General features: G+C 37.7%; 1 protein-coding gene across 13 annotated transcripts in view; it reads left to right on the top strand.

The window, feature by feature from the left end:
• The window catches only part of TENM2 (teneurin transmembrane protein 2), a 625,985-nt gene that overhangs the window by 278,273 nt on the left and 321,494 nt on the right, over window positions 1-26,218 (top strand). For 2 of the 13 annotated variants that reach the window (XM_027643091.1, XM_027643090.1), the window contains exon 1: window positions 5,538-6,305. The exons of the other annotated variants lie outside the window; for them this stretch is intronic. In XM_027643091.1, coding sequence (XP_027498892.1) covers window positions 6,260-6,305 — 46 coding nt within the window. In that variant the 5' untranslated portion in view covers window positions 5,538-6,259. Of the gene's footprint in view, window positions 1-5,537; window positions 6,306-26,218 lie in introns of those variants that run through there. 13 annotated transcript variants of the gene reach the window in all.

The raw sequence follows: 26,218 nt of genomic DNA, 5'->3' as shown, positions 1-26,218 counted from the left end.
CTTCCAAGTTCTCTAGGGGTCTTTCAGCTGGCCTAGTAAACTGAGAGGGCTTGATAATTTTGTTTCATGAGATGAGGTGTTCTGTTATAGCATACTAGTCCTCTTGGTCCCCACATGAAAAAATTTGAACCATTAAATGAATTTTCTGGTGTTACTAGTAGGGTAAGACCTAATCCTGTAAGACCTTTGTGCTTCAAATACGAAAAGACGTGATATACATATGAAAAGTGGAGTTCTGGTGCAAAAACTGTGGATCAGGACATGAATAAACAAGAGCAAGTATTAAGAAAGTAAGACCTTTGTTCCTGTTTTTCACTTCTTCTGCTGTATCCTGTATTAGAGATGGAGCACCATTTTTCTGTTTTCATCTTGGAACTTCACTCTTAAAAAGTTATTGATTACACACCCCCCACCCCTCTTTATTTTTTGGCCATCTCTTGCAGTTTTAGGTGTCCTTGGCTCATGACACAGATCAAATTCAGCTCCAGAAGGGCAGAAGGTCTTTGGACCCTGACAACAAACAATTTAAAGAGGTTTATAGATTTGATTCTGTGTTTCCAGATTACCCAGCTGATATGCTTGTGTCAAGATCAGCCCACAGAAAAAAAAGGTTTTTGATGACCCTGGTTATTAGGGAATGACAGCAGTGGCCTTTTAATTTGTTGACATCCTTGTGCTTTTTGCCATCTGTATCATAGGTGTAGCAAAGCAGTGTACATAGAATTTGGAATTGAATTCACAGCAGAAATAATCTCACAATAGAAGTCAGCCTGAATATAGGTCAAGTTAGTGCATAGGAAACCAACACATCTTCAAAGCTGTGGCTCAAAGAAGTACTGAATGCTCAAGGGTATACTTAAGGCATGAATGTTGCATATTAATTCAGAGGACTGGGCAGTAAAACTGGGATACGTTCAGTTTCTAAGTGTGTTGCCCTGTACTCTAAAATAAATTGTACTCTGGGTGAAGCAATGTACTCTGTTGTCTCAGTGTAAATTTGTGTTTCATGTAGAGAACTTAAATTACCTGGTTGTGAAGAAAATCCTTCACGAGCTGCACGGTGCTCTCCTGGAAGCCTCCTTTGTCTTTGCAGGCAGAAGGTGCCTGTGGAGGAGCTCCCTGCCCATGACAGGCAGAAATCATGGCAGGCACACCTGAATCTTGGAGGCAAATTATTCTTTCCATCCCTAATGTTATTTGAGGCACAGGGGTTTCACATGAACTGGCTACCATTTAGGCACACATGAAGATAATCTGTTTGCTGCTGTTTTAAAAAATGTAAGTCTTCTGGGAGAAACACTTCAGGAAATGTTTGAGTACTGAGGACAGTCTTAAAAGACCTTAGCGTTGGTGACTGCAATTGGAGTAAAAATTCTAACCAGACAGACAACAAGTTGGTGCCACAGAAGTCTGAATTTTGAAATGTCATTTTAATGCATATTCCTCTATGGTTTTACAAGTAAATAGAAGGGCGGGGTGGAATTACATGTCCTTTGAAATTAGTGTTCCCAAATAACCAAGAACATACTGATTATCTCCTATTTTAGCACTTTAGCAAAATTTACAAAAGTACTGATTTCCATTCATGAAATGAAATGATTGGTTTCGAAATATACTAACACTTATTTTTATGAAATAGAGAAAACTACAAATTAAATGTGTAAACAGAATAACAACTTAGGTATTAGTTATTATCACTTACTGAGTTGACAATGATAAGAATCAAAGATTATTTTTAGTAGCCATTAAGAAATCTGCATGACTCATTACAAGCTCCTTCTGCTGGCATTTTCTTTTTGTTTCCCTTGCAGAACACTTGCCTGTCCCCTCTCTCGTGTAACACAGGCAGTCGTAGATCAGTTTGTTCAGCCATGCATACAGTGAGTAAGGTTGTGGTGTTTGGACCAAATGGAGGTCATAAACAGTTTTAATTTATAATGATGCTATCACATGTATTCAGTTATGCTCAAAAAACTGCATTTAAGTGGTTTTATAATTCATACCAGCAATAGCATCACAGTTTTCCTTCACCCTGCCAGGTTGTTGTGTGTAGCTTGTGCTTGTGCAAGGTCTTTATCCTGTGCCTCTCACCAGTAAAATTATGTCTGATCCAGACACTTGTTTTACCCCACCAAGTGCATTTCTTGTTGTAAATTGGATGCTGGGAAGTTAAGTATAGACAATATAAGACACAAGGGGTTTTCTTTTGTGCTCTGCCTCAGTTGTAGCCCTTGTGCTACTCCTTGTATTTGCTCTGAGCAGTGAACAGATCACAGTCTTGGGAATGGTGGCTGGGGAGGGGTGAAGGGCCTCACTGTGCCATTCTACTTGTGTAGTGTTTGTGGTGTAAGAGATCCAAAGGTATTATTGAAACAGGGTTTGTGGAGGAAAAAAGGTGGTATGCTTTATTAAATCAGTGGATGTAACTGAAAAAAAAAAAAATGCTTTCAGACACAGTCTGTCTTCAGGTCTGAAACAGAAGAAACAAAACCAAAAGGTTGAAGAAATCAGTTCTGTGTTTGTATCACCCAGCCAGGTAATTGGCAAAGAGACTCTTTGCTAGATGTAAAATACAGAAGGATATTGCTAAGAGAAAGTGGTCATCAGCTCTTTTGCACAGTCAGAAGCTTTCATTTAGCTCCAAAGTCAGAGTGTTTCTGGCCAGTAGTCCCTTTCTGGCCAGTGATCACTTTTGTAGTCATTTGCCACTTTATTTCCCCATAATTTGCTGTCATGATGCTCCATGTTCTACATAACACTGCATTTTCCTGGGAGGGGGCCATGGGGATCCAGCACCACTGAAACCATGAAATGTGTTGAATGTTCTTAAACTGCTTTGTTACTTACTACACAGGTTTCAAGTCACAGGGTAGGTGTTTGCATGCAGGCTAATGACTTTCTAGACCTAAAGCAAACAGAAGAATGATCCAGTTTTCTAGTAGAGTAGGCAAGTAATGGATTAAGAGGTTTTCTGTGATTAAACTTGTCTTGGTTTCCTCAGGTAAGATTGAGGGAGAGCTCTGATTTAGTTATTTTCTCTGTAATGGTGAAAGAGTATTAAAAAAAAAAAAGAAAAAGGACTGGGAATCAGTTATTTATATCTCTACACAAAATGGCATTACTAGTACATTTCTGTGTTATTTGTAATGTTCTCTGGTGTGGTGCTGGTATGCTCCTGGAGTACTGCTTGAAGAAGTTTAAGTGGAAGCACATTTAACAGCAGTAAAATAGAGTTTTCGCATTCGTGTTCGTCAAAGCCTTGCCTGTCTTATGGAAATGTGGCTGATTTATAGAATAACTCACTTCCATAGGAGAATGACTTGCTTTGCTCAGCGGAGCTGTAAGGAGTCAAGCAGTTCAGTGTCCAAACACTTTCAGTTCAAACACAAGGTCAGTTCTTGTAGAAAACAATTTATTTATTCCTTGTACAAGCTTATGCTGAGTTTTAGCCACACAATCTTACATCTTCCATGAAAACAAGCTGCATGCATGTTTTCAAGTGTTTTGTTGACCTTGGATGCAAATGCAGGGTCTTGATTTCATTGTGGATTTGTAGATAGGCCTGTGAGGATGAATAAATACTTCTAGAAGTACGAATATACATATTTGCATTTTTTTGGAAGTTGTCATGGATATAATCTAGTACACTGTAAGAGATGTGGAAACTTCTTATCAAGTCTTCCATGAGAAAAGCAATTTACGAGTGAGGGTGAGAAAATACAAAATTAACAGGAAACAGGAAATATCTCTTCCTTAATTGTTCCTGTTATTCATTTTAAGTGTGCACAGGCCTAAGCACACACTGCATAGGCAGAGGGGCTTCTTATGGGAACTTGGAACTTCTTTTTGCTTGTTTTCTTTTAAAAAAGTAGATAGACACTTCCTTTAGAGTATTTACTAATAATAGTCCAGAAAAATTAGCAATAACTGAACACATGGATCTCTATTTCTCCCTCATCTTACTGTCCCCCTGAATTTTCAGGTGGTATTTATTTCCATAAAACAGGAGACCTTTGTAACACCAACAGAGCAAGGAGAAATACTTGATCCATCACACAAACTACTCCCGTGCTTGGTCAGGCTAATGCTGTAGGGAGAGAGGTTTAAAAGCCCATTTTTCTTACTAATATTTGTCTCCTTATGGTAAATTTTACTCTGAGCTCACATGTTGAAGATGGCACAAGGTTAGTGAGAATCTGATTTTAATGGGTCTGTATTTATGTCAGTGTATTGCCAGTCCCCAGGGGACAAAAAATAAGAGGTGGAACACTGAAGCAATCACAAATTTATCAGTAACTGTGGGTGGGGTATGGGTCAGTTTGCAAGCTTAAATTAAAGATTTGTTTTGCAATATAGCAATTTGCTATACAAATATGAAAACTGGATTCCATCTGTCCAGAGCTTAATATGCTGGTTTCTGGTGAGATTCTCCAGTTTAGCATTCACAGAAAAAACATCAATTCTTGAAAGTTTTGTTGTACAATAATGATACATAAGTACTCAGTGTTGAAATGGACCACTGATACCCTGATAATCACTTGTGAACTCATCTTTGGAACTGGAAAACTCTTACAACAGAGGATACTGAATTCTGTAGAGCTGTTAAAACATTGTTTTTTAAGCTAGTTACATATCTGAAGGCACAGGTGCCCAAAGGTCATGTTTGTGACTTGCATAAGCTGGCACAGCAGAGTGCTGGACAGGTCAGATCTAGGTCCAGATTTCCAGCATCTTACTGACATGGTCCTTCCTTTTCCCTGAGCTGAGGTGGTAGGATCCAAGGGAAGGCCCAAATAGGGTGCTGCAGCAAAGAAAATGTGTTCTTTTTCAGGTTTGCTTAGATCTCCATGTACCAGCCAGGTCTGACCATGGACTTGTGTCAGTTCTGCAGACAGGTACCATGTGTGCTTTGGGCCAGTTGGCAAAAAGCCTATTTGCCTTTAGCATGAAAAGATAAAAGGTATAAAAAAGTGAATTACAGAAGCTGTCCTGATGTTACAGGTGGTATCTGTAGTTAGAAAAAAACATCAACCAAACCATCCACACACACATCCAACCCTCATGTTCCATGAAAATAAACCCTACCTGTATGAGGACATAGTGTGGACTTGCATGAGGACTTAGAGCTTTTCTAAATGAGTAGGAATTCATAATTAACTTTAAAATTTTAAATTTAGGTTTAACCTTGTAATTCTTTTTACAAATATTGGAAATCGGAAAGTACCTCTGATGGATTCCTTTAAAAATGTTAGTTCCAGGTCACGTTTTTTTCTTTTCCTACTACTTAGTGCAACTTCATCTTGAAATTATAAGTTAAATAGAATAAAGTGTCTGAAATGCCATTTTTTAAAAAACAGATTTATCAATGCTAATATGTTTTGCTGCTATGAAACCCCAGTTATTAACATTAAACATTTGTTCAGTCATTTGTTTATCAGTGGCAGTTTGTTAGCAGTTATAAGTAGAATTCCATCTGCCAGTTAAACTATATTGTATATTGATGCTGAAATTAGCAGTTTCTGCTTTTTGGGGGGCGGGGGGGACGGTGTCTTTCCTAATGAATACATGAACTTAATTGCACATAAATGCATCTCTGGAAGATGGTCGGGGGGCATCTCAGGTGTACTGCACACGAGTCTACCAGCCAGGCAAAAACAGGCACACGCTGTGATTATCTCAGTTTTCAAACCTGGAAGAGACAAGAATGTGTTGCTAAATGAGAGAGGCAGTATGTCATGCTCACTGAGATAAAAACAGAAGCTGCCAGACACTTTGGCTTTATTCTGCGAATTCGTCGCTTCAAAACTCTCCTCTTTTCTTCCTGCTCATTCTCCCTCCCATTCTCATTCTTTCTCTTCCCCTCGTTGCTGTCGCGATCTCTCTCTCATTGTTCTCTCCCTCTTTCCCCCGTCTTTGATGCACATACGTTGTCACATTTCATTGACTCTCCCCTCTTCTCTGTTCTTACACTCACGCCTAGTGGTGCTTCAGCCAGAGCTCGCAGCCTCTCCGCCGAGTTTTAGTCATGTGTGAAGCTCAGTTTGATCGAGCGCTCCTTTTCTGCCTTTTCACTCTCGCAAAAGATTAAAAGGTGGCGTCACATCTCTCGCCGGCTCTTTCCCGCAGGAGGGACTTAAAAGGGACAACAAAAACTAATCACTTTGAATAAGCGTTCTCTCGCAAAAAAAAAAAAAAAAAAAAAAAAAGGGACTTAGCTGTGCAATTTGAGGCCGGTGCTAAGGATTGGGAAGGCTAGAGGATGCTTCATACTGCTAACAAGGGAAGGAAGCCTTCAACTGAGGCAGGTAAGAAGTGTCTGAATGCGAATGTTTTATGGAGTGCTCGGTCGGAGCGGTGGATTTCCAGCGTTCTGTAACTGAGGCGAGCAACTGCAGCAAGAGGCAGCATCGGTGTTGTATCAGATTCCTTTTGTTTAAGATGTAAAGTATCTGCTATAAATTGAATTAGAAATGGGGTTGGGTGGATGCTGTATTCACACTGAATGCTTGTTTTTTTTTCCCCTCTTTTTTTTTCTGTGTATCAAAATAAATCAGAGAGCCAGCTTTTGTGAAAGCTGGACTTTGCTTAAGGTTAAATTCAGTGCTTAAATCTCAGTGTAAGAGATGCTTTTGAGTCTTATAACCCTCGGGGAGCTTGCATTCTGCAATTTGATTGCAACAGCTAAACAAAAATAATTTACTTATTTACTATTTATTGTGTAAGGCAAAATCCAGCATTGAGTTTAGGTCTAGGTGAATGTGGTTTGTTTGCCTGGCATTTCATCAGATGAATAGCTCTACCCTTTTAGACGTACTGTAAAACCTATTTCGTGTTTATGTTTTGTAAATTGAGATTAAGTAGCATCCTGAATGAAATACGTGACTAAAACTCGTAAAATGCATCTGTGTTTAGTAAAGCAATCACCAAATTAGAATAATGGATTTATGTCAGTTGTCAAATGGAGTTAACTCTGAAAGTGCTGTCCACAAGTGCACTTGGATTACAATAAAGGGCTTCCTATTTTAACAGTTATTGAGAGGAGGTAATTTATCAGGCAAAGCCTATGAACTTAAGTCTTGTGATAATAAGAAATTCTGTAGCCGAAAGGGTTTGTGTTTTTGGGAAACGTGCCCTTTTATTCTCCATAAAAATACATGTAGGCTTTATAGGGATTCCAAAAGGCAAAAATAATTTTAATTACTTCTAAAATATTTCATGCTCATAAGTGCCTTTTATTCACAACTGGTATATTTAACTATTGGGACTTCTGTTTCTGGTCTTCACTGGCTTTGGTGCCTTTTTTTCTCTCCTACGTTTTTACAGTTGCTCCCTGTATTAGCAAACTGAGACTCAAAATAGGAGGAAGGGATTTTGAGCAGCAGTTTCATTGTCACACTGAAAAGTGAACAAGCAGTCAAGGATAGTTAGACCATTATTAGGGCTTTAGAGGAAGGCAAATAATATTGTAGTGACCAGTGTTTATTGTGAAGTGGAGCACTTATTAGCTGGCCCTGAAAGCAGAGCTGTGAGAAGCGAAGTTGGTGAGCTGTCAGAGAGTAAACAGCCTTTGATAGGCAGAATTTCGTGTTGCAGACCCACAAATGAGCACACCGAGGGCTGAAATGAGCGGGTTTACTTGAGAACTTTGGTCTTTAGGCAAGTTTCCCCCAGTGCCTCAGCCCTGCTCGCGCAGCGTCTGAGTGCGCGGAGCTCCGGACCTCACAAAATTCCATGGCAGGGATTTCTGTGGCCGTTTGCAGTGGCAGGTTCTGCAGGACAGGCAGTGACAAACCACCACTCAGCTGAGCAGGGTCAACCCCCAGGGAAGATGAGTCTCCCAGCAGCGAAGAGGGACTTCACACCTGAGTACTCGCCTTCAGTGGGAGTTAACCAGACCACGTTCATCTCATAGAAAGGGACAGATTTTATTTTTTTCCTGAGGACCTGAAATCAGACAAGAGATGTCTGTAAATGTTTCATTGTTTTGTTCATTGTTTAATATTTTACGTTTTAACTGTTTATTATTTGGCATTGGAATTGCCACTACACCTCTGCTTCACCTTCCAAAATGTTTCTGTATGTTCTTCCAAGCTCTCTTCATGCTTCAGTTCTGTTTACACACATGTTGGATCAAACTGCAATTAAGAGTAACTTCTCTGACAAAAATGAAAGTCCTGGATGCAGAGTGGTACTTTAAATGATATTTTGTGACTTAAATAAAGTGTACAAATGGTAGATGGCTTTTTGATAGAAATTAGGCATGAAGACTTTGTTCCTTATGAAATGGCAGGGAACTAGAAGGTTGAAGACGAGCCACCTTGATCTGTTTGAGATCAGAATTGCAGAGGATTTCTCTCTCCTTTTGGCATTTGCTAACTCTGCCATACTAGATGTTAAATGGGTGATTAATAGAAATAGCAGCATTTTACTGAGGTTCCAGTAGATGTTGCTGGAGAGCAAAGTAAAGATTACTTCATCCAGAGAAAGAAATGCAGTGAGATTACAAAAGCCAAAGAAAAACCTCAAGGCTGTTGGTAGTTTCATAATAAGAGACCAGTAATTTTTTACATCATTATTGTAGGTGCTATTCCATCTGAAAACCTGAGGAGATACGTGTGCTGAAAGGAGGCACATGTAGATACAACCATCTGTCTTCTTGTAAGGTTTTTAGGTTTTACTTCCCTCTTTTAAAATGTTATCACTGGTATTAACATTGTTTGACATGTGTGTTTTCTTAGAGGAAGTGGTGAAAGACTATCCCTAAAAGTTAGTTGTTTGTTTGGGTTTTTTTTCCCCAATGCAGCCACAAAATACAAATGTTTAATTATAAATTAAGAAATGAAATGCATGCAACTTCAAAATTAGAATTCCGGTTCAATGAAGTTACTTTCCTTTGAGAACAGTAAGAACTTGCCAAATCAACACATAGGATAATTAAAAGATGAAAAAAAATGCTGTCTCTTAACTTGTACATTATTTTATATGTACTTTTTTTAAACTGTGAGCAATTGTGAGTTACCATCTTCTTATGTGATTAAACTCTGAGAGAAACCCTATGATGAGTCTCAGATCAATAAATTGTAGAGTACCTAATGGCAAATGTGAGAATAGAAAACTCTGGTGCTCTATGCTAAAACTACTGTTTTATTAATTAATCTGATAAAACGATAAAGCAGTCCCAAAGGACACGAGGATTTTAGTATACAGGCACTAACTGATGCAATTTCAGGCAACCACTGACCTCTATCTGTGGGAATATTTATTTTTGGAGATGATCATCAACCGTAACTGATTTCAAATTCAAAACACTAATGGATGTTGTGTTGGTTTCTTTAATCCCAGCTTTTCATGTAAAGCAGGGTAAACATGCAAAACTTAGGCTACTCATTATAAAATGTGATCTATCTCCATGCAAGTGGTTTGTACTTATTTGTACCTTAAATTAAAAAAAAAATAAAAAAAGGAAAAACAAGAATTATTTGAAGATCATTTAGAGAAGAGATTTCTGGTTTTGGAATTAAAATGACTGTGTTTTGCTGAAGTTTATAATCCATAGCAATGTGGCTTTATTTGGTTTGTCACTTAGCATGTAAGAAAATTTCAGCATCTGCTTATAATTGGAAAATGATACAGATAGAAAAATGTGTGGCAGATCTCTACAGTCAATCTCCCATGTCATTTGCATTGTAGATTATTTATTTATTTATTGTAGTTTGTGTTTACTATTTTCATGGGGGTTTGCAGACGTGTGCATCAAAATTTCTTTAATATGACAAGCTTTAGGTTGATGTTTTGAGTTTTTTCCTACTCAGCTTTGCTGTTGCCAACAGGGGTTTTCCTTAATGTTCTGCTTCTTTAATTTATTGCTCAAATTGTGTACCTACTAAGGCAATTCCATAACCTTCAGAAAACTGTTTGCTTACTTTCTCTGGAGAAGTAAAATCTTTCTGAGTTTCATGAGGACGGTTTAGGCAATGTCAGTGTTTTACATATTTATTGAATAGTCATATAGTTGTGAGGGTTTTTTTTTTTTTCTTCAGTCTTAATAGTTCCTAATGTTTTAGAGACAATTAGCCCTGGCCATTGAAGGTTGTGCATCTCAGCTGGGCATGGCCAAAAGTTCATGAGTACTTTTCCATTTTTACAGTTCTGTGTCATTCAGAAAACTAAGCCTGACTGTTGCCTGTGAGAACATCACCTTCCCCACTGCAGTTTACCCTCAGACTTGCCAGTTCAATGAAATGGTATGCAATTTAGTTTAAAAGATTGTAATATGTCATGAGTTTCTAAAGAGAATTCCCTGTTGAAAACATTGGCAAATTCAGTTGAAAGGCTTATGACACAATATAGCCCCGAGGAATAAACTTTTATCTTTGTATTTCTCAGTTCTCAAAGTCATGAAGAGAAAAGCAAGCACACTTGTACACTGGAAATTTTATTTAGGAGTACACTATGGAAAGCTCAGAATAGCTGAATAGGATAAATAATTCTGGCCACAACTGAGTTTAGTGCCACAATTTCCAGTAGCAGCAGTACTGTCTTTGTAGGTTTGTCTCTGGACACTTACTTATGTAAAAACAAACACAGAAATCTGAAATCATGTATTTTAATTTAAGCCCATTTGAAATTTAAAAATACATACCTGGTCTCACGTTACTGGAGCAGGGGGAGAGTGGATGTCTAGGAGTCTGCAGTAAGTTACTGAACTATAAAGCTGTGATATGTACATAGGAAAGTGTACTGCAGGTCATAGTAATGTAATGACTTATTTGTGAAGCTTGTTTCAAATGCATCTATATCATTGGTCCATCACTGTGATAGTCTTATTAAAATAGGTGAATAAAAAGGTGAATGAAAATAATGTAAAAAAAAATAGAAATAGGATTTGGCAATGGAGACATCTTAAGAATCTTCTAAAGGCAAAGATGTGGATGAATATATTTTCCTTGTTTATGCTGCAGTAACTCCTGAGTAACTCCAAGTAATGGATATAAGGGGGGGTTTTAGCTGTATTGTGTAGAATATATTTAGCTAACACAGTTCTTACTCCATGCATGCAGTTTTTGAAGATAAAGAGCTCAGTTGCTATCTATAGCTTATATTGATTTAATAAAATTCAACCTGTAGCTCATAGCTGATTCCAAATCAAATAAAATTTCTATTCTGTTACCACATGCAATGCGATTATAAGTCTGTAAAACATTGCATTAAAGATTAGAAGGCTTTATCTCCCCTCCCTCAAAGTAAAAAAAAAAAAAGTGAAAAAGCTTTTTAGCTAAAGCTTTTTGAAGTAGGATGTTTTTTTCAGATCCTTCTCCTAAACTTACCTTTCTGAGATTCCAGAGGATAAAAATCATATGAAAGTATCTTATGAGTGGTCCTTCTCTATAGAATATTAGCAGTGTTAGAAACCCTAATGTATGTTTGCAGGAATTTTGATATAGAACTGAATACAAAGTATGTACCTTTCAGATTTCACATGTTAATTTTGTTTATATTTGTGGTAATGTTTTTTGTTATACTTGACCTCAGAGCATTACCAAGTAATAGCTCTTAACAATGGTAGTTATTCTAACGTTGTTAGGGAAGAACAGTGTCTTTTCTGTTCCCCTCGTTTCCCTTCATTATTTGATTCGTGTCTATTTTGAATAGATTTTAGTTGACAAATTCAACTCCTTCAGCCCTTTCTGCTTGGTCTAAATGTCAACCCCAACACAGGCTTTTGTGCAGTTTTTTCCCTGGCAGCAAAATGGAGACAAGGAATCTGCTGCAAGATGTTATCATGTGGTGGGGGGAAGAAGTGTTGATACTGAGTTGTGAGAGACTGATCTCCTCTCCCCACACACAATAAGGCCTGTTTTTCAGCGACTCAGAGTGTCTGGTTTGTAGCACTCCCTCCCCAGCAGGTATTCGTGCCTAAATGAAACCTGGATTATCTCAATATTTATATTGATATTTGTACTTGCAGCCTAATTCTGTACACAGCAGATAAGGCATGGTGTGTTTGTGTTGGAAGGACACAAAGAGAAGAGAGGGAATAAAAGCAAGAGACTTTGCATGTCTAGAAAACACAGGAGAGGGAACGTTTCCAAGAACAATGTGTGATTAGAGTAAAAACTCTAACATCAAATACTGCATGCAGATTCCTCTCAGGCCAATCTATTGTACTGATGCTCTAGTATGTGTACATGGACATAAATAATGTATATGTGCTATACATATATACATACAGTCTCTAGAGGTCAGTAGAATGTAAGGAATGGGCAGATGTTTGGTTTTCTAATATGAGACTTGGAGATGCAGCATATCAGTTGTTGCTACCTAGAAAAGATGAATATGTTTCTAATGAAATTTGGAAATGAAGTAATTAATCAGAGTTAACAAAGAGCTGAATGGAAGAGAATCATGCCTGTCTTGTTGCGGAAATGAGTGTAAATTATTTGTTTTGGGCAAATTCCTGATAAATGCTCATTTGTGTTCTAAGCAACTTGACAGAAATCCAAACCATGATTATTGTATTACAGCTCATTATACAGCATCTCCTTCCTACCTTTTCTGAGAGGATCTTTTAGAATGACTGAAATACAAATTAAAATGGTCTTTTGAGAGAGCATATGTCAAATTCAAAGCAAATTAGGGCTCCAGCGCAGGCAACACATTTTCTTTTCACATTTACACAGTTAGCCATGGCCAACCTTAAAAAATTAATTGTTTTATCCTTGTTCACTACCTTCTAACATGAAATCTTCTTTATGAACTGGTCACTCGTGGTTGAAGGTTCTAGTTTCTTTTTTAAAACTGCTTTCACAGAATCATTTAGGCTGGAAATGACCTCTAAGATTATTGAGCCCAGCCTGTGACTGACCAGCACCGTGTCAACTACACCAGAGCACTAATGCCATGTCCAGTTCTTCCTTGAACACCTCCAGGGATGGGCACTCCACCACCTCCCTGGGCAACCCCTACCAATGCCTGAGCACCCTTTTGGTGAAGAAATTCTTCCTGAAGTCCAACCTGAACCTCCCTTGTGGCAATTTGAGGCCATTTCCTCTCATCCTGTCCCTTATTCCCTGGGAGCAGAGCCCGACCCCCACCTGGCTCCACCCTCCTGTCCTGGAGTTGTAGAGAGTAAGAAGGTCCCCCCTGAGCATCCTTTTCTCCAGGCTGAGCCCCTCCAGCTCCCTCAGCTGCTCCTGGTGCTCCCCAACTCTGTTCCCTTCTTTGGACCCACTCCAGCCTCTCTGTTTCTGGAGCATACACAAGTACATTGTTTTATGTTTCCATTTTTTTCTGGAGGAGAATGATAAACTGTTTCACTACCTTGGTACACTGATTTTTTTTTTTTTTTTAAAGTCAGCATTGGACAGGATACAGGAATCCAAGTCCACTGCAGTGAATACAGGAGATAATAGGCTTCATTGGATGTGAAAACCATGAAACACTAAACGTAGTTAGGTGTTAAATTTATCTATAGAAAAAGGTCCTTAGAAATGAGTGGTTTATATGCTCTCTGTTTCTCTCTTCAAAGAGGCTATTTGGGTGGTATTTGATATTTTTCTTCTGTTTATGTTGTAGTTATGCTTTGCATTGTGATAGGACAGTTCCTGTCATGGAATTAGTTAGGTCATCAGTTCCTCTTGTTATTTTTGTTAGTTTGCCTGGAAGCTATGCTTCAAAAACCTCTGATGTCCCTAGGTGCTCTGGAAGGGATCTTTCAAAATAGTGTAAAAACTTGTTTTAATTGTTGCAGGAATCATTCTGCTTTTCTTCCCCCATTGTTCTTTGAATGTACTGAAAACTTTCTTTTTGCATTAGGTGTGACAAAGCAAAGATGTGGAAGTGGAGCTCAAAACTTCAATGTATCTACTTTTGGAGAAGTAGGAAAACTACCAAGTCAATATTCATTAAATGTATGCTTGTATCATAAAACTGTGGAGGTAATGAAAGATGTCCTTGGATTCATTATTAGAAACCAAGAAACTAGTATGGCCCCTCAGAATTTACAGTTATTTCGTGTGCTGGAATGGATGCTGAAGAACCTGCTTTCACAGTTTATAAACTGAAGAGCAGCTGAAGTTAATAGAACCAAAAGAGGAAAACTGCCTCCGTAAATGGTGAAGAATTGACTTCCTCAGTCTGAAATGATAGCAGGCCTTTGGTTTTAGTTGTTTTCTGACAATATATTTTATTTTGCTTTCCTATTCTTGTGTTTGTGTGATTGTGAGCTCTCAGGCACAAAATCATTCTGTTATAACAGCAATGGTCTGTATTTTTAGATCCAGTGGCTCTTCTCTGCCTCACTGAGAACTGTGTGACTGTTTGGGGGGGGCAAAACTGAGTTTCAGAAATATCACTTCTAAAAAATCACATATTTTTTCACTGGGACTTTTTTTTTTCCCTTTCAGAAACTTAAATCCTGCTTTCCACTATTCTTTTGGTTTAGATCCAACAGCACTTTTGGGGGTATCTAAGTGAGGTATATTTTTGGTTTCAGGAATGCAAGGAGTGGACTGGATCTTCTATGGACTGTTCTTAATATCCCCAGTCAGTTACACAAGGGAATAGGGAGTAACTGGATACAGCAAAAAATATAGATAAGATGATTCTTTCTTAAAAGAACCTAGGAAAATCTTCAGCACATTCGCTTTTCGAAGATATATGGAATGGTGTTTTTAAAGAATGGTTATCAGCAGGCAGAGTAAGTTTGTGTTTTTTCACCCTACATTTCAAGGCATGCTATTAGAAAATGATGAGTTCTTTTGAATCTACAGCCTAGTAGGCAATCATAATATTAAAAAATTGTCTGTGTGATTATTTGTGGTTGTGGAGAAATTTATTTCATTACTCAGTTGGTCCCATGGTTTTGTGTTCAATGTTTTATTTCCTTGTGACAAGAGGTGCATGCTTAGAAAACAGGACAAAAGTGCTTGCCTTCTAAAACAAACACCACAGAACTCAGAGAGAATTATGTGCAAACTTGAGTAACCATGACTTTTGGATCTAAAGAAATATGAAATGACAGTAATAACCCGTATCACTGTAAAATTACAAATTACTTCAATTTAAGTGATTTCATTTTTCTACACACATTTTTAAAGTCTGTCACCGTAAACTGTTGACTTCATCTTGAATGTATTCTGCAGTCTTGACAGTTGAGGATTTGTTAATACTAAATCAGTAATTGTTGGCTTTGAAGAGGGATCCAGCATCTTCAGCAAGAGCTTATTAAACTGTAAAATATGGATTGCCTTTACCCTAATGGCCTCTGAATCCTATTATCATCCCATTAGAGAGTGTGGGATTTTAGTAATTCTGTTGTTGTTTTCAGTGGGCAGCAAGTACAATGGGGAAGGGCAGGGGTTAATGCAATTCATCTCCTGTAATAGTGTAACAGTGAGTCCTTTATCATTCCATGGGAATCTTTTCCTTATTGCAGGGAAAGTGGCTGCAACCAGAACTAGCCCCCACCCCCAAAAAAAAACCAACAAAAAACTCTTGAGATTTCCTTCATTGCCTCCACTTTGTAAACAGAACAGAAATTAATAAGTTGATAAATAAGCAAGTGCCAAGTAGGCTGCGGTCTAGAAGGGTTTTCAATTGCAATCATTATGCCAAGTGGTGTATTGAAATACCTCTTCAGATAAGATCATTATATTTTTAATTATTTAATTGCATTGATACTATAATACTCTGATTGGTTTCCATAAACATGAAAGCACCTTATTCTTTTCCTCATAACTTCAATGTGAAAAGTTCAAACCAAAATGTAAAACAGACGAGAAGAAAACAAGTGATGTAAGTGGTGAGAGTGGAACTTCTGTACTTAGAATGGTAGTTGCCTATTTTGATCTGTAAAAGCTCCCTCCAATGATAGTACATCTTACTAGAGGAATAATTTCTTTAAAGTAGAAAGTAATATGAAGCATTAATAGGTATTAAGTGAGGGTAGAAAAGGTCATGTGCAGAGGTGTTGTCTGCCTTCAGTTGTGCACAAGGCCAATGTGGAACTTTCTCAGCACCTGCTATGATTTTTTTTTCCCCCCCAAGTGTTTTATGGGGATTGATTTGACAGCTGAATTTCAAATGCTAAAGGCAACTCGCTTCTGATTTCAGAACAGGATCAAAAAGGGGAAGATTTCAAACAGATATTACAAGATGAGCTGAGAGGGACTTGTCAGTGTAACTTTTCAGATAAACAGTATCTGATACGCTGATGTGCCTACCATATTGAGTTGGGATTAGTTTGATTCATGAGATGCTTCTAGCTAATATTTCCCTTTTCAAATAAAGATAAAAGGGATTATTATTCAAGGCAGTTACTTTACCTTTATTTATTTAATAAAATCAGAAGATGCTTGCAAGGCTTGGAGTCTCCATAACTGGGTTTTTTTCAGTGTTTGTGTTTATTTCTTCTGTAGTTTTGTCTATAAACACAACATGAATAGCCAGATTATTTATTTATTTATTATTTATTATGAATAACCAGATCTTACCTTAAAATAATAAGAAGGACTAGAGCAGAATTTGGTAGAAGAGAAATGGACTTCTGCCTAAAGCTCAATGAGTAACAGTCGTGTGAGCAGATTCTTACATCCTACCTGTGTTTATTTATGCATTTGCATGTTTGATAACAGAGCCCAAGAAAGCAAAAGAGAGAGATCTGTACAGAAGCACTTCAGATCAAGTACTCTATAAATATTAATTTCAATATATGTATTAATTAAATAAGTATTAATTATAAAATGTTAATAAAATCATCTTTGCATTCTTCCCTCTGTTCAGTTTGTGGGTCCTTGCAGTTGTTACACACGAATACTTGCTCCCATTAGGCCAGATCTGTTCTCTGTCACTGGTAATTCTGGATTTTGGAGAGAAGGGATCAGTTGGAATGTCACAATTAGGAAGGATGAACAAGAGTGTTGGAAAGAGAGAGCCTGGATTTGTATGCTCTAAGAGTTGCACCTGGATAATCTGAAAATATGCAATCAGGGACCAGTAACCCAGTTTCTTTATGGTGGAGTAGATAAGTTCTTTTCTCTTTTACCAGTGGTGAAATTTAAATGCCTTACAGTGTGCTCTACAAGTAGGTCAGTGTTATAGCTGGAACCAAATCAACTGATTTGTCAGCAAACTCTTCTCCCTCCTGAGCACACCCTCTTCCTTATTGGGTAGAGTCCATCTGTCTCTGTAGGTCAAAGTCTAGTTCTGGCAAGTGCTGAACAAATATGTGGGAAGGTATGATCTCCTCCCCTGAGTTAATAATCTAATTATAACCTACTCACATAGAGACATAGTATCTAAATATTTTAAGGGTTTTCTTCTTGCTTATGACACAATGTTAAATAAGGTTCCACTAGCAGAAATGTGCTTAGTTCAGAAAATGGCTTTGTTCTGTTAAATCTCAGAATGAATCTTTGTTCTAATCAGTAGGACCTGGATGATGGCAATAGAATGAGGGAGTATATATTACCTTTGTATGTTTGAATTTTGTTTTAATTTTAGAATTTTGCTGCATCCTTTCAGAACACAGTTAGTAAACAAACAAAAAAAATCACTAAGTAGGAGCACTATTACGGATCCTAATTAATTTGCATCTTTGAAGTATACAATGAAGATGAGTAAATAAGGTTTGACAATACAACTGTTGCAAAAAAAAAATCATTTTAATCACAAAATTTTAACAAAGGGCAGTTTTAGAGGATTCTTGCTCACAGTTTTGTGTGAACAAAGGAAATGTGTGTAATGACCACCACAAGAGTAAGAAGGGTTTGACTCTGCCTTGTGATGCACAAGAGAGTAGCTGGAGTGAAATATTGAAGACATTTGAGGACTTATTTTTTTCAGAGCTGTAATGATCAGTAGATACATGAATTACCTTCAGCCTTAGTCCATTTGGTTAATGCTGTTTTGTGTATCTAACAGGTTCTCACTTGTGATGTATTAGTACACTATTATGGTTTGATTGCTTCCTATGATACAACCAACTTTTAATTTCATATCCTTGTTTTATACTTAGTTATGTTCTGTGGTGCAGCATTTAATAGGAATATAGCCATTGGAAGGCCTTTTTTACAGAAGGCCTCTCATTACAACTTTTTTATTTCAAAACTACACTACTGTGTTTTTGTTTATATACTTCTAAACTGCTGGGTTAGAATGTCTTATAAACTGGAAAGTGCTGGCATGGATTATGTTTTTTGTGGTTTGTTTTGGTTTTTTCAAATATAAATTTCATTGTCATTTAAATACATTATGATTAAACTATTTTAAAAAAGCACTTTAAAACAATTAAATTTTTTCAGTTTGCTTTTGGTATCAGAATGCCAACCTTGTACTTTAAGTACTAACATTAATCTGCTATCAAGACCCTGTTGTTTAAACATTTGACATAAGCCAGGGAGGTGGAGAAGGGAAACAACAAGCAAACAAAACATTTGTGCCAAGGAGCTGCATTTTAAATTAACAAACAGCGTTGGTGTCTCATCCCAAATAAGAGAGCTGAACATAATAAAGCATGCAGTAGTTTCATTTTAATCTGTAAAATAAAAATGCAGTGCTTAGGGAAGGCACTGGGGGAAGGTGGAAGTAGATAAACATAGGAGTAAAGAATGGCATAGTCAGGAATGAAATAACTTTCATGCAGGTTTAGTGGTCAGTTGTTAATCCCTGGGCCAATAACTTGAACAAAAAGTTGCAATCTAGTTTCTATAATGTGATGAAATAGTGTATCTGACTGTTGAAGATCATTGATTCCCATTAGTAATTGTTCTTTTGAGTTCATTCTCCCTGGACTCCGGTAACATTTTATTTTACTTTAGTTTGACTCAAAAAGAAGATTGAAATCTAAAAAAGCAATCTGGTCCTTTGAAACCCCCCAAAAATTTTGACTGCTGGAAGACCTTTATCCAGCTAACCTTATCTGCTGTTGTTGCTGAACAGTTCTTTATTTCAAGTGGGGAAAAAAAAAAGGTCTTTCCAAATATGGTTTCAGTTGCAGCAGGGGTTTGAATGACAAATGGAGACCCAAAATGCATGACTGCAGTGCACAGGGGACTATGACCTGCAGCACCCATTTGTATTTTGGGAGCTGGATTATGCCCTTCTGGGTGTACTTGGTGGTGTAAATTTGTCTGCCTAGGACATTTAAGCTAAGCAAGATGATGTGTTCTTGTTTGGATCACAGGTTGTCTCTTGGTCTTATTGGAAATAACTTCCTTAGAAGAACTAATTTGGGAAGGATAGAGTCTTGTTACACAAAGGCAGATAATGTGAAAGGTTGAGCTTATTACCTAAAAATAACTGGAAATTAATTAATTCTTTCTTTCAATTTTCTGATCCTGGCATACCACATGGGGGGGAAAGCCAATAAGCTAATTGAGTCAGGATTAGTTTTGTTCTAACTGTAATCCAGCAGAAATGTCTGTTATTTTTCCAGAAAGGTCTGCTAAGCAAACATCATTAGGCCCAACAGTTTGTAAGGTGTCATCCTGCTCCTGCCTCCCACCCTCCATCCTTCTGAACAGCAGGAACTGCAGTTTGAGTTGATCAGTTCAAAAGTCCATTCTGGAAAGTTTGAGGGATCATCTCCTATGAATGTTTATTTCAAATGCATGTTCTGAGGGCAGAAAATAACCCATCCATCTACAGTTCTGTATATTAAATAAGAAATGGTGGTTAGCCCTTGAGATTTTTTGTGTTGATGACCAGCTAAGCATCCTTTCAGTGATGTACAAATTGGAGTCCTGAGCTCAAAGTGAACAGTATGATTGGACCTTTTAGATATTTAAGGCTGACTTGGCAAAGGACAGCAATCTCTGCTACTGTTTTCCATGTCAAATTCCAGTAATTTTATGTAGAATATCACATTTCTCATTATGGGAACTTCAGCATTGTTGCCTTTACCAGACATTACCCCAAATGCAACTTGTTGGATTTCTTGCTGAAAGAGCTTGTGTAAGCAATGAGCCTTTCTGACCTCATAGTGGAATTTTCATTATTTTCATATTATTCATGATGATCTGAATTCAGTCAGAGGTGTGAAATGCAATATCCTTTTTGCAAAGTAGAAATGCTTCCTATGCAATCTCAGCCTTGTGTTCCATACCCATCCTCAACTGCAGGTTTCATGTAATGTGTTTCCAATACCTGTATATTAAACTAGAGCAATCCAGGTATCAATAATTCTGTGTAGTGGCACATGTAGAGTGGTTTAATGTTTATTCCTTCCCTGCCTTCTGATGAAAAAAAGCCCTTTCACCTACATTAACAAAAAGCTTGTCTGCATCAGAATGTCTGCTTTTTTAATTAAAACACTGAGTTGAAATTGTGAATGAATTTGTACCCTGGTAGCTCTGGTATTTTTAGAGACACAAGTGACACTGACTGAAGCAAGTATCTGATTCAAATAAAAGATTTGGCTATTCTAGACTCTTCTGAATGTGAAAGCCAGACATTCCACGTGGCTTTTATATATTCTACCATCAGAATGCAGAAAGTGGAAGAGTCATTGTTGCCTCCCCACTTTAATCTTTCTACTCACTCCCCCAAAATACATCTTAAGTAGAAGTACTGCTGTTCCTACTACATCATTGTAAAACAATATTCTAATATTGTCAGCACGAGTTTATATTAACCACTTAGAAAATTACTCTGTATGTGTGTGGAGAGAGTGGTACATAGAAATCAGAAACCAGATTTATAAAATGAGAATTGAGGGAATTGACAATTTCTTTTCACACTGAAGTCTGCTAAGTCAGTGTGATTATTCCACTCATCACTGTATGGAGTTAAATCCCTCTCCTGATGTTTTCAATATAGCATCTTCATTCTTCATTGAAATTTCAAATGCATCTTTCAACTAGCAGAGAATTAGTTTGTCCTTTTGTGTGTATGGGTATTGGGATGATATACAGTCTTATTTTCCCACTGTCCTGTTTGCTGACTGCAAAAGAATGGAGTGTATCATTGGCTGTTTGATACTGAGAGAAGGGAAAGCTGCAGTTCCACTGGCACCACGGTAATTTGGAAGGGAAGGTACTCTTTGTTTCTCTCTTGACCTGCATGGCTTAGTAGTGGTTTGTTGTGGTGTATGTAGTCATTGTTGTCTGTGTGGTGCCTGGCCTTCAGGAAATACTCCTGTGCTGTGCTGGCTTTCTCCAGAAAGGCCAGTTTAAAAGTTGGGAGCAGTGGTGCAGTCACAGCAGTACATTTCCTTCTCCTTTGTACTGCTGCCAGGTTTTGTGTGATTGTGTTGTGTACTAGATTACAGATACAATCCTGATAAAAAGTCTTTGTCTTCCTGACACAGTTTAGGGAAGGGGGGAAAAAAAGTAAGGAAAAAGCAAAAAAACCCCAGCCAGGGGCATTGTTGGGCTGTGCAGCAAAACTACAGATTTCAGCATGTTGTGCTTGTAGGGAAAAGCTTCATCTCGTGCCTGAATCTAAAATCTAAAGGGATCTGAAGCACTCTGTTATCTTCTTGCTCAAACTTTGTTTTCATGTGGGTTGTTCTTCATACTCCAGTGCATTGGCAACACTTTGTCATGTATCCAGCTAACTGTAGGACCTTGGGTTTTTGTGTGAGTAAAACAGGTTTCACCTTGACACAGTAAACTCATTAGGTGTCATGTATGTCCATTTAGGAAAGCGTATGCTTCTAAGATTTTGGGGGGTTTTATTCAACTTCTTTCACTTAAAAATAGCAAAAATAAAAGGTGTATTAAAATCATTAGAGAGAGTGAGTTCGTGCTTTTACAGGAGCTCAGTTTTCTCCTGTGCTAAGTCTCCTGAGATTTGTCGACACTCAGTGCCAAGATAACATTGGCACCATTTTCTTATTGCCATGGTGATCTTCAGCTCTGCTGAATACTCAAGGGAGACTCTGGTATTTTAAAGCAAGTAGAATTTTGGTAATTAAAAAGGCTGGAAGGAAGGATCTTTCTAAATTTTGCCGGCTTGGGTAAATAAGAGCAATGAATTATGTCTGAATCGGGTGGTTATTAGTCTCCTTTACTAGATTAGCACAGAATAATAGTCAACTGCAAAGACTCTGGTGGTTGGAGGGGGACAAGTGGGATCTCCAGTGTGCCATCAGTGTTCAGTGTCTGAGCTGGGATCTCCAGCAATCCCCCCCTGAGCACTGGGCAGGGGCTGTGGGCACCTGCACAACAACAACAGTGCCCTTTGTCCGAGGGGCACTGCGAGATCACTGATCTGCAAGAGGAATTAAGGGCAAGAATACATTCCAGAAGATTTTCCAATTAGGCTGTTGCTTGCAAGTTGGACTCCTCCTCTGTATGCAGTTTTATTGAATGCAAATTTTACACATTCCTGATGGCTGTGAATTTTTCAGACTCTCCACTATTTCTCTGTCATGGCCCAGTTTTCAGCTCTGTGTGGTTACAGCATGAGTCAGCACTTGGCCTTGTTTTATGATAGTCTGATATTCCCTCCACTTTTCTTTTTGTCCTTTCTCTTTTCTGACCTTTTCAAGCATCCCAGTCAGTGCACAAAGGCAGTGTAAGGCATGCTGAAAGAAAGGATGGGGAGGCACCTGCTATGCTAATATGTTGGGGTGAAAAAAAAAAAGTTGCAAAATCTTTGTACTCACATGATTTCAACCCATTATTTCAGGTCAAATTTAGCCCTTCAGCCATAGTAGCTATTTTTGAAAAGCTGTGTATTGATTTGAATGTTTGTGTAAAATATGCTTTTGGCAAAGAAATAGGCATTTGAAATGAAAGTTAAATTGTTGTGTGTTTAAACTTCTTGAATATTTTGTCAAAACATACAATTGATTGTATCAATTCTTTTTAACTGCCTCCATCCATATGCTTTTGCTCATTGATAGCTGTTGATACTGCTTGTGATTTGGGGCAGGGGGGCATTCTTAAATACTTCTTTAATAATGTATGATATTTAAGTTTGTTAACTTTCAAAGTAGAAAAAGCTGGATTCTCCTTTAATATACAGTTTAATCACATCACACCTGAAAGATGCCCATTATGCTAATGAAGTGTTAGAAGAGATTTCAGTCCATTCTGTATGTTAAAACCCAATTTCCTTATCAGGCCAGATTTTAAGGCTTGCTGAGGCAGAGCTCCCGCTGCCCTGGTGACTTCAGAAATGTATAAATGTGATTCCTTCAAAATGGAATTAGTGTGCATACCACTTCTCATGACAGTCAGTATAAAAACTGTCGGTGACCTTACCTGCAGTGGTAAGTGCTGACTCTCTAGAAGGAAATTCTTTTTTGAGCATGAGAAGCAGGAACATGGAGACATGTTTGAGCAAGTCATTGCTGGGACCACTCCTTGAGGCTGCTCTTGTGTCTCTCCTCCTTGCAGTTCCATATTGATACTGTGAGGTAGATTGTGAAGAAAACATATGAAAGATTGGGATTAAACAGGAAATTTGTGTTTGGTGTCAAATGGGTACATGCATACTTACTGTTTCCCTTTTTAGGATGTGCCCTTAAAAATAGCTGTGTTCAGTGGATAGACTAGAACTTCCTTCAGGGAACTGTGGAGCAGCATTGCTACTGTGGAAGGAAAGATTTGGCAGCTTTGCACACTCTCCAGCACAGGCAGCTAATGAAGAAAAATAGTACCATTCTGGGGGGAATACAAAGCAGGTGTTGTGCATGTGCACATACACCCACCCCTTATCCCCCAGTTCATCTGTGATCCTCCTGATTCGCTTTGGATGCTGTTGCCTGAGCCCAGTCTGTGCCAATATGTGTAACACCACAATTTCACTTCTGAAGAGGTAGGTGGATTTGGACAGCTCTGTATCAATTCCTGAGGACACAGAGTAACTTTCCCCAAATGGTTCAGTCTCTAATTAGTGGGCACAGAGCCTTGCCAAGAAATGTATTTCTGGCAGAGCTCCACTTTGCTGAGTGGGTCAGGATTTTCCTGATTTTTTTATTACTGTACTTTATATGTGATTGATTTTGTTCAACTGAATGTAATCCCCTGGTTTGTTTGTTTTGTCATATCAGTGTAAGTGAAATTAATCTTTGGTGGTGTTGTATTTCCAGATTTGTGTGTGTGTTGTTTTTGGTTTTATGATAGTTTGTTGCCTTTTTTTTTTTTCCCACCCTTTTTTATGTATTTTAAAAGGCTTTAATGAAAGCAGCCATTTAGGTATATTAGAAGCATACCAGCTTCTCCAGTTATTTGCATTGGGTTATATTATTTAAAGACCATAATCTAACTGTGCTCTACATTTACCTTCTTTAAAAGGGATAAACCTGTTACTTGCCTGGCTCTGAGCAAGGACTACAGTAAATAAACAAGCCCAAGTCTCTATATAGTTATTTTTAGCTTAACTATACTACTTTTCTTCTTATTTCAGTTCCAGATGAGATGAGAACTGCAAATAGCCTAAATTAGTCTGTAGCATTTATATCTTGTTAGGTTTCCTGCTTTGGAAAATATGCAGGAAAATGATTATACGTGGTATTCATCTAGAGGCTGATGAGTTTGTTATAATTATGAAGGTAGATGTAATGAGATGAAAACATCTCTTTCTTTAGGCTCTCTGAGGAATTCCTTCTCTCCATATGCTGTTGGGTTAACTGTTTTCTAACCAAAGAGTTCCTCAGCATTCACTTGTGATGTTTTAGGGAGTTTCCTCAGTTGCTGTGTAGGAGATTGATTGGCAGCTCTGGTATTAGCATTTATAGGTGATAACAAATTAAATTCTACATGCTTATGGGTGGATAATAAAGACCCCTTCACATCTCAGTTATTAAGGCAAATCTCCAGTGTAATTATCATTTTACCATTATTTAGCATGCTAAGTAACTTGTTGAGTAATTTTCTAGTTCCTTCTAAAATACAGACTGAACTGAGATATAAGTATAAATAAACTTTTCATCTTGTACGAAGTTATAATATAGTAGTTTGGGTTTATACTTCCTTTTATCTTCCAGAATGTACATTTTTGGGTTTTTTCAGCTTAAAGTTTTATAATAATTTTATCATTCCTAGACTGTCTTCAAATATTTAATAGGCAGTATGAAGCACTTAGCTGAGGAAACTGGAAGATTTATCACTTCCTGTACAGGGAATAGTGTTAGCAAGGAATCTGTGAGAATGAGATTACAAATATTTACTGTTTGATAAGGAATGCTGAGTTTCCTTGATAGAACAGTAGATTAGAAATTGCTCTTTTTATTTAGTTTGTTTCGATGATCATAATTTCTGTTTGTGTGGTGGTAATATTTTTTTTAAAAGCCATGTCCAAAGTCCTCCCTTCCCCTAAGGGTTCTGTATGTTTTTTTCAATGTGCTTTTATTTCTGTTAGTAATGTGTATGTCCATCTTTACATACAGTTGTCCAAATGTAATCTGTGCAGCTGCTTATGTTTGAGAACTGGTTGCAATGCACTTATTTTCATGTGAGGAGAGATCTTGACACGGTAAACTGAGGGTGGAAAAAGGTTTCATCACTGATTGATAAACTTGTAACATTTTTATGATATGATTTGCATACTTATATATATCTATAAGGAGATATATATGTAGTCATACCTCCATTCTCAATGTGCAGTTTCATTAATCTTTGCTTCAGTTAGGTTTTTGCCATTCCCACCTGTTGATGTTTTTATTTTCCTGGTTTGGGGGTTTTTTTCCCTCCCATGCTGCTTCTCAAGTCCTTTCATTCAAGCTCAGCTGTTTTCTTATTTTTTATTTTCTAGGCATACACAACTTAAAGTACAGCAGAACAAATATTGTTCCTCTCTGTCCCATGCCTGTTGTTACTGTAATTTCACAGAGGTTTGGTTGACTTTTATGTGGTGATACCAATTTTTAAAGGAACTTGGGGTTTGGGGATATTGTTCTGCTCTTCTTTTGTTCATTTGTACTGTACCTGTAGAAGTGGTAATTTTTGGAGAGTTATAAAAGTGAGCTTCTATGACAGCAGAGGTTTCACCCACGATTGCAGGATGACTCTCTCTTTGTCTAATTTGGAGTTGTTCAAGATTTCAACATAAGAAATAGCACTAGTTCTTCCTTCACAAGGAATTGTATTTTTCCTTAACTATCTTCCCAGGTTCTGCCATCACGGTTTTCTGAAGCTTCACATAAATTTGACCTAGAATGGAATGTTTCTGAGAAGCTTAATTATGTAGATATTTAGTCATTATTCACCTTCTTACTATAAGTAATGCCAAGCCACAGTTTGCAGCCAGAGACCTTCTGCCACAGGAG

Source organism: Corapipo altera, unplaced genomic scaffold, assembly GCF_003945725.1.
Source record: "Corapipo altera isolate COAL_440 unplaced genomic scaffold, ASM394572v1 75, whole genome shotgun sequence".
In the NCBI taxonomy this organism is placed as follows: Eukaryota; Metazoa; Chordata; class Aves; order Passeriformes; family Pipridae; genus Corapipo; species Corapipo altera.
The sequence above is the reverse complement of the archived record's forward strand: the minus strand, read 5'-3'. Positions and strand labels throughout refer to the sequence as shown.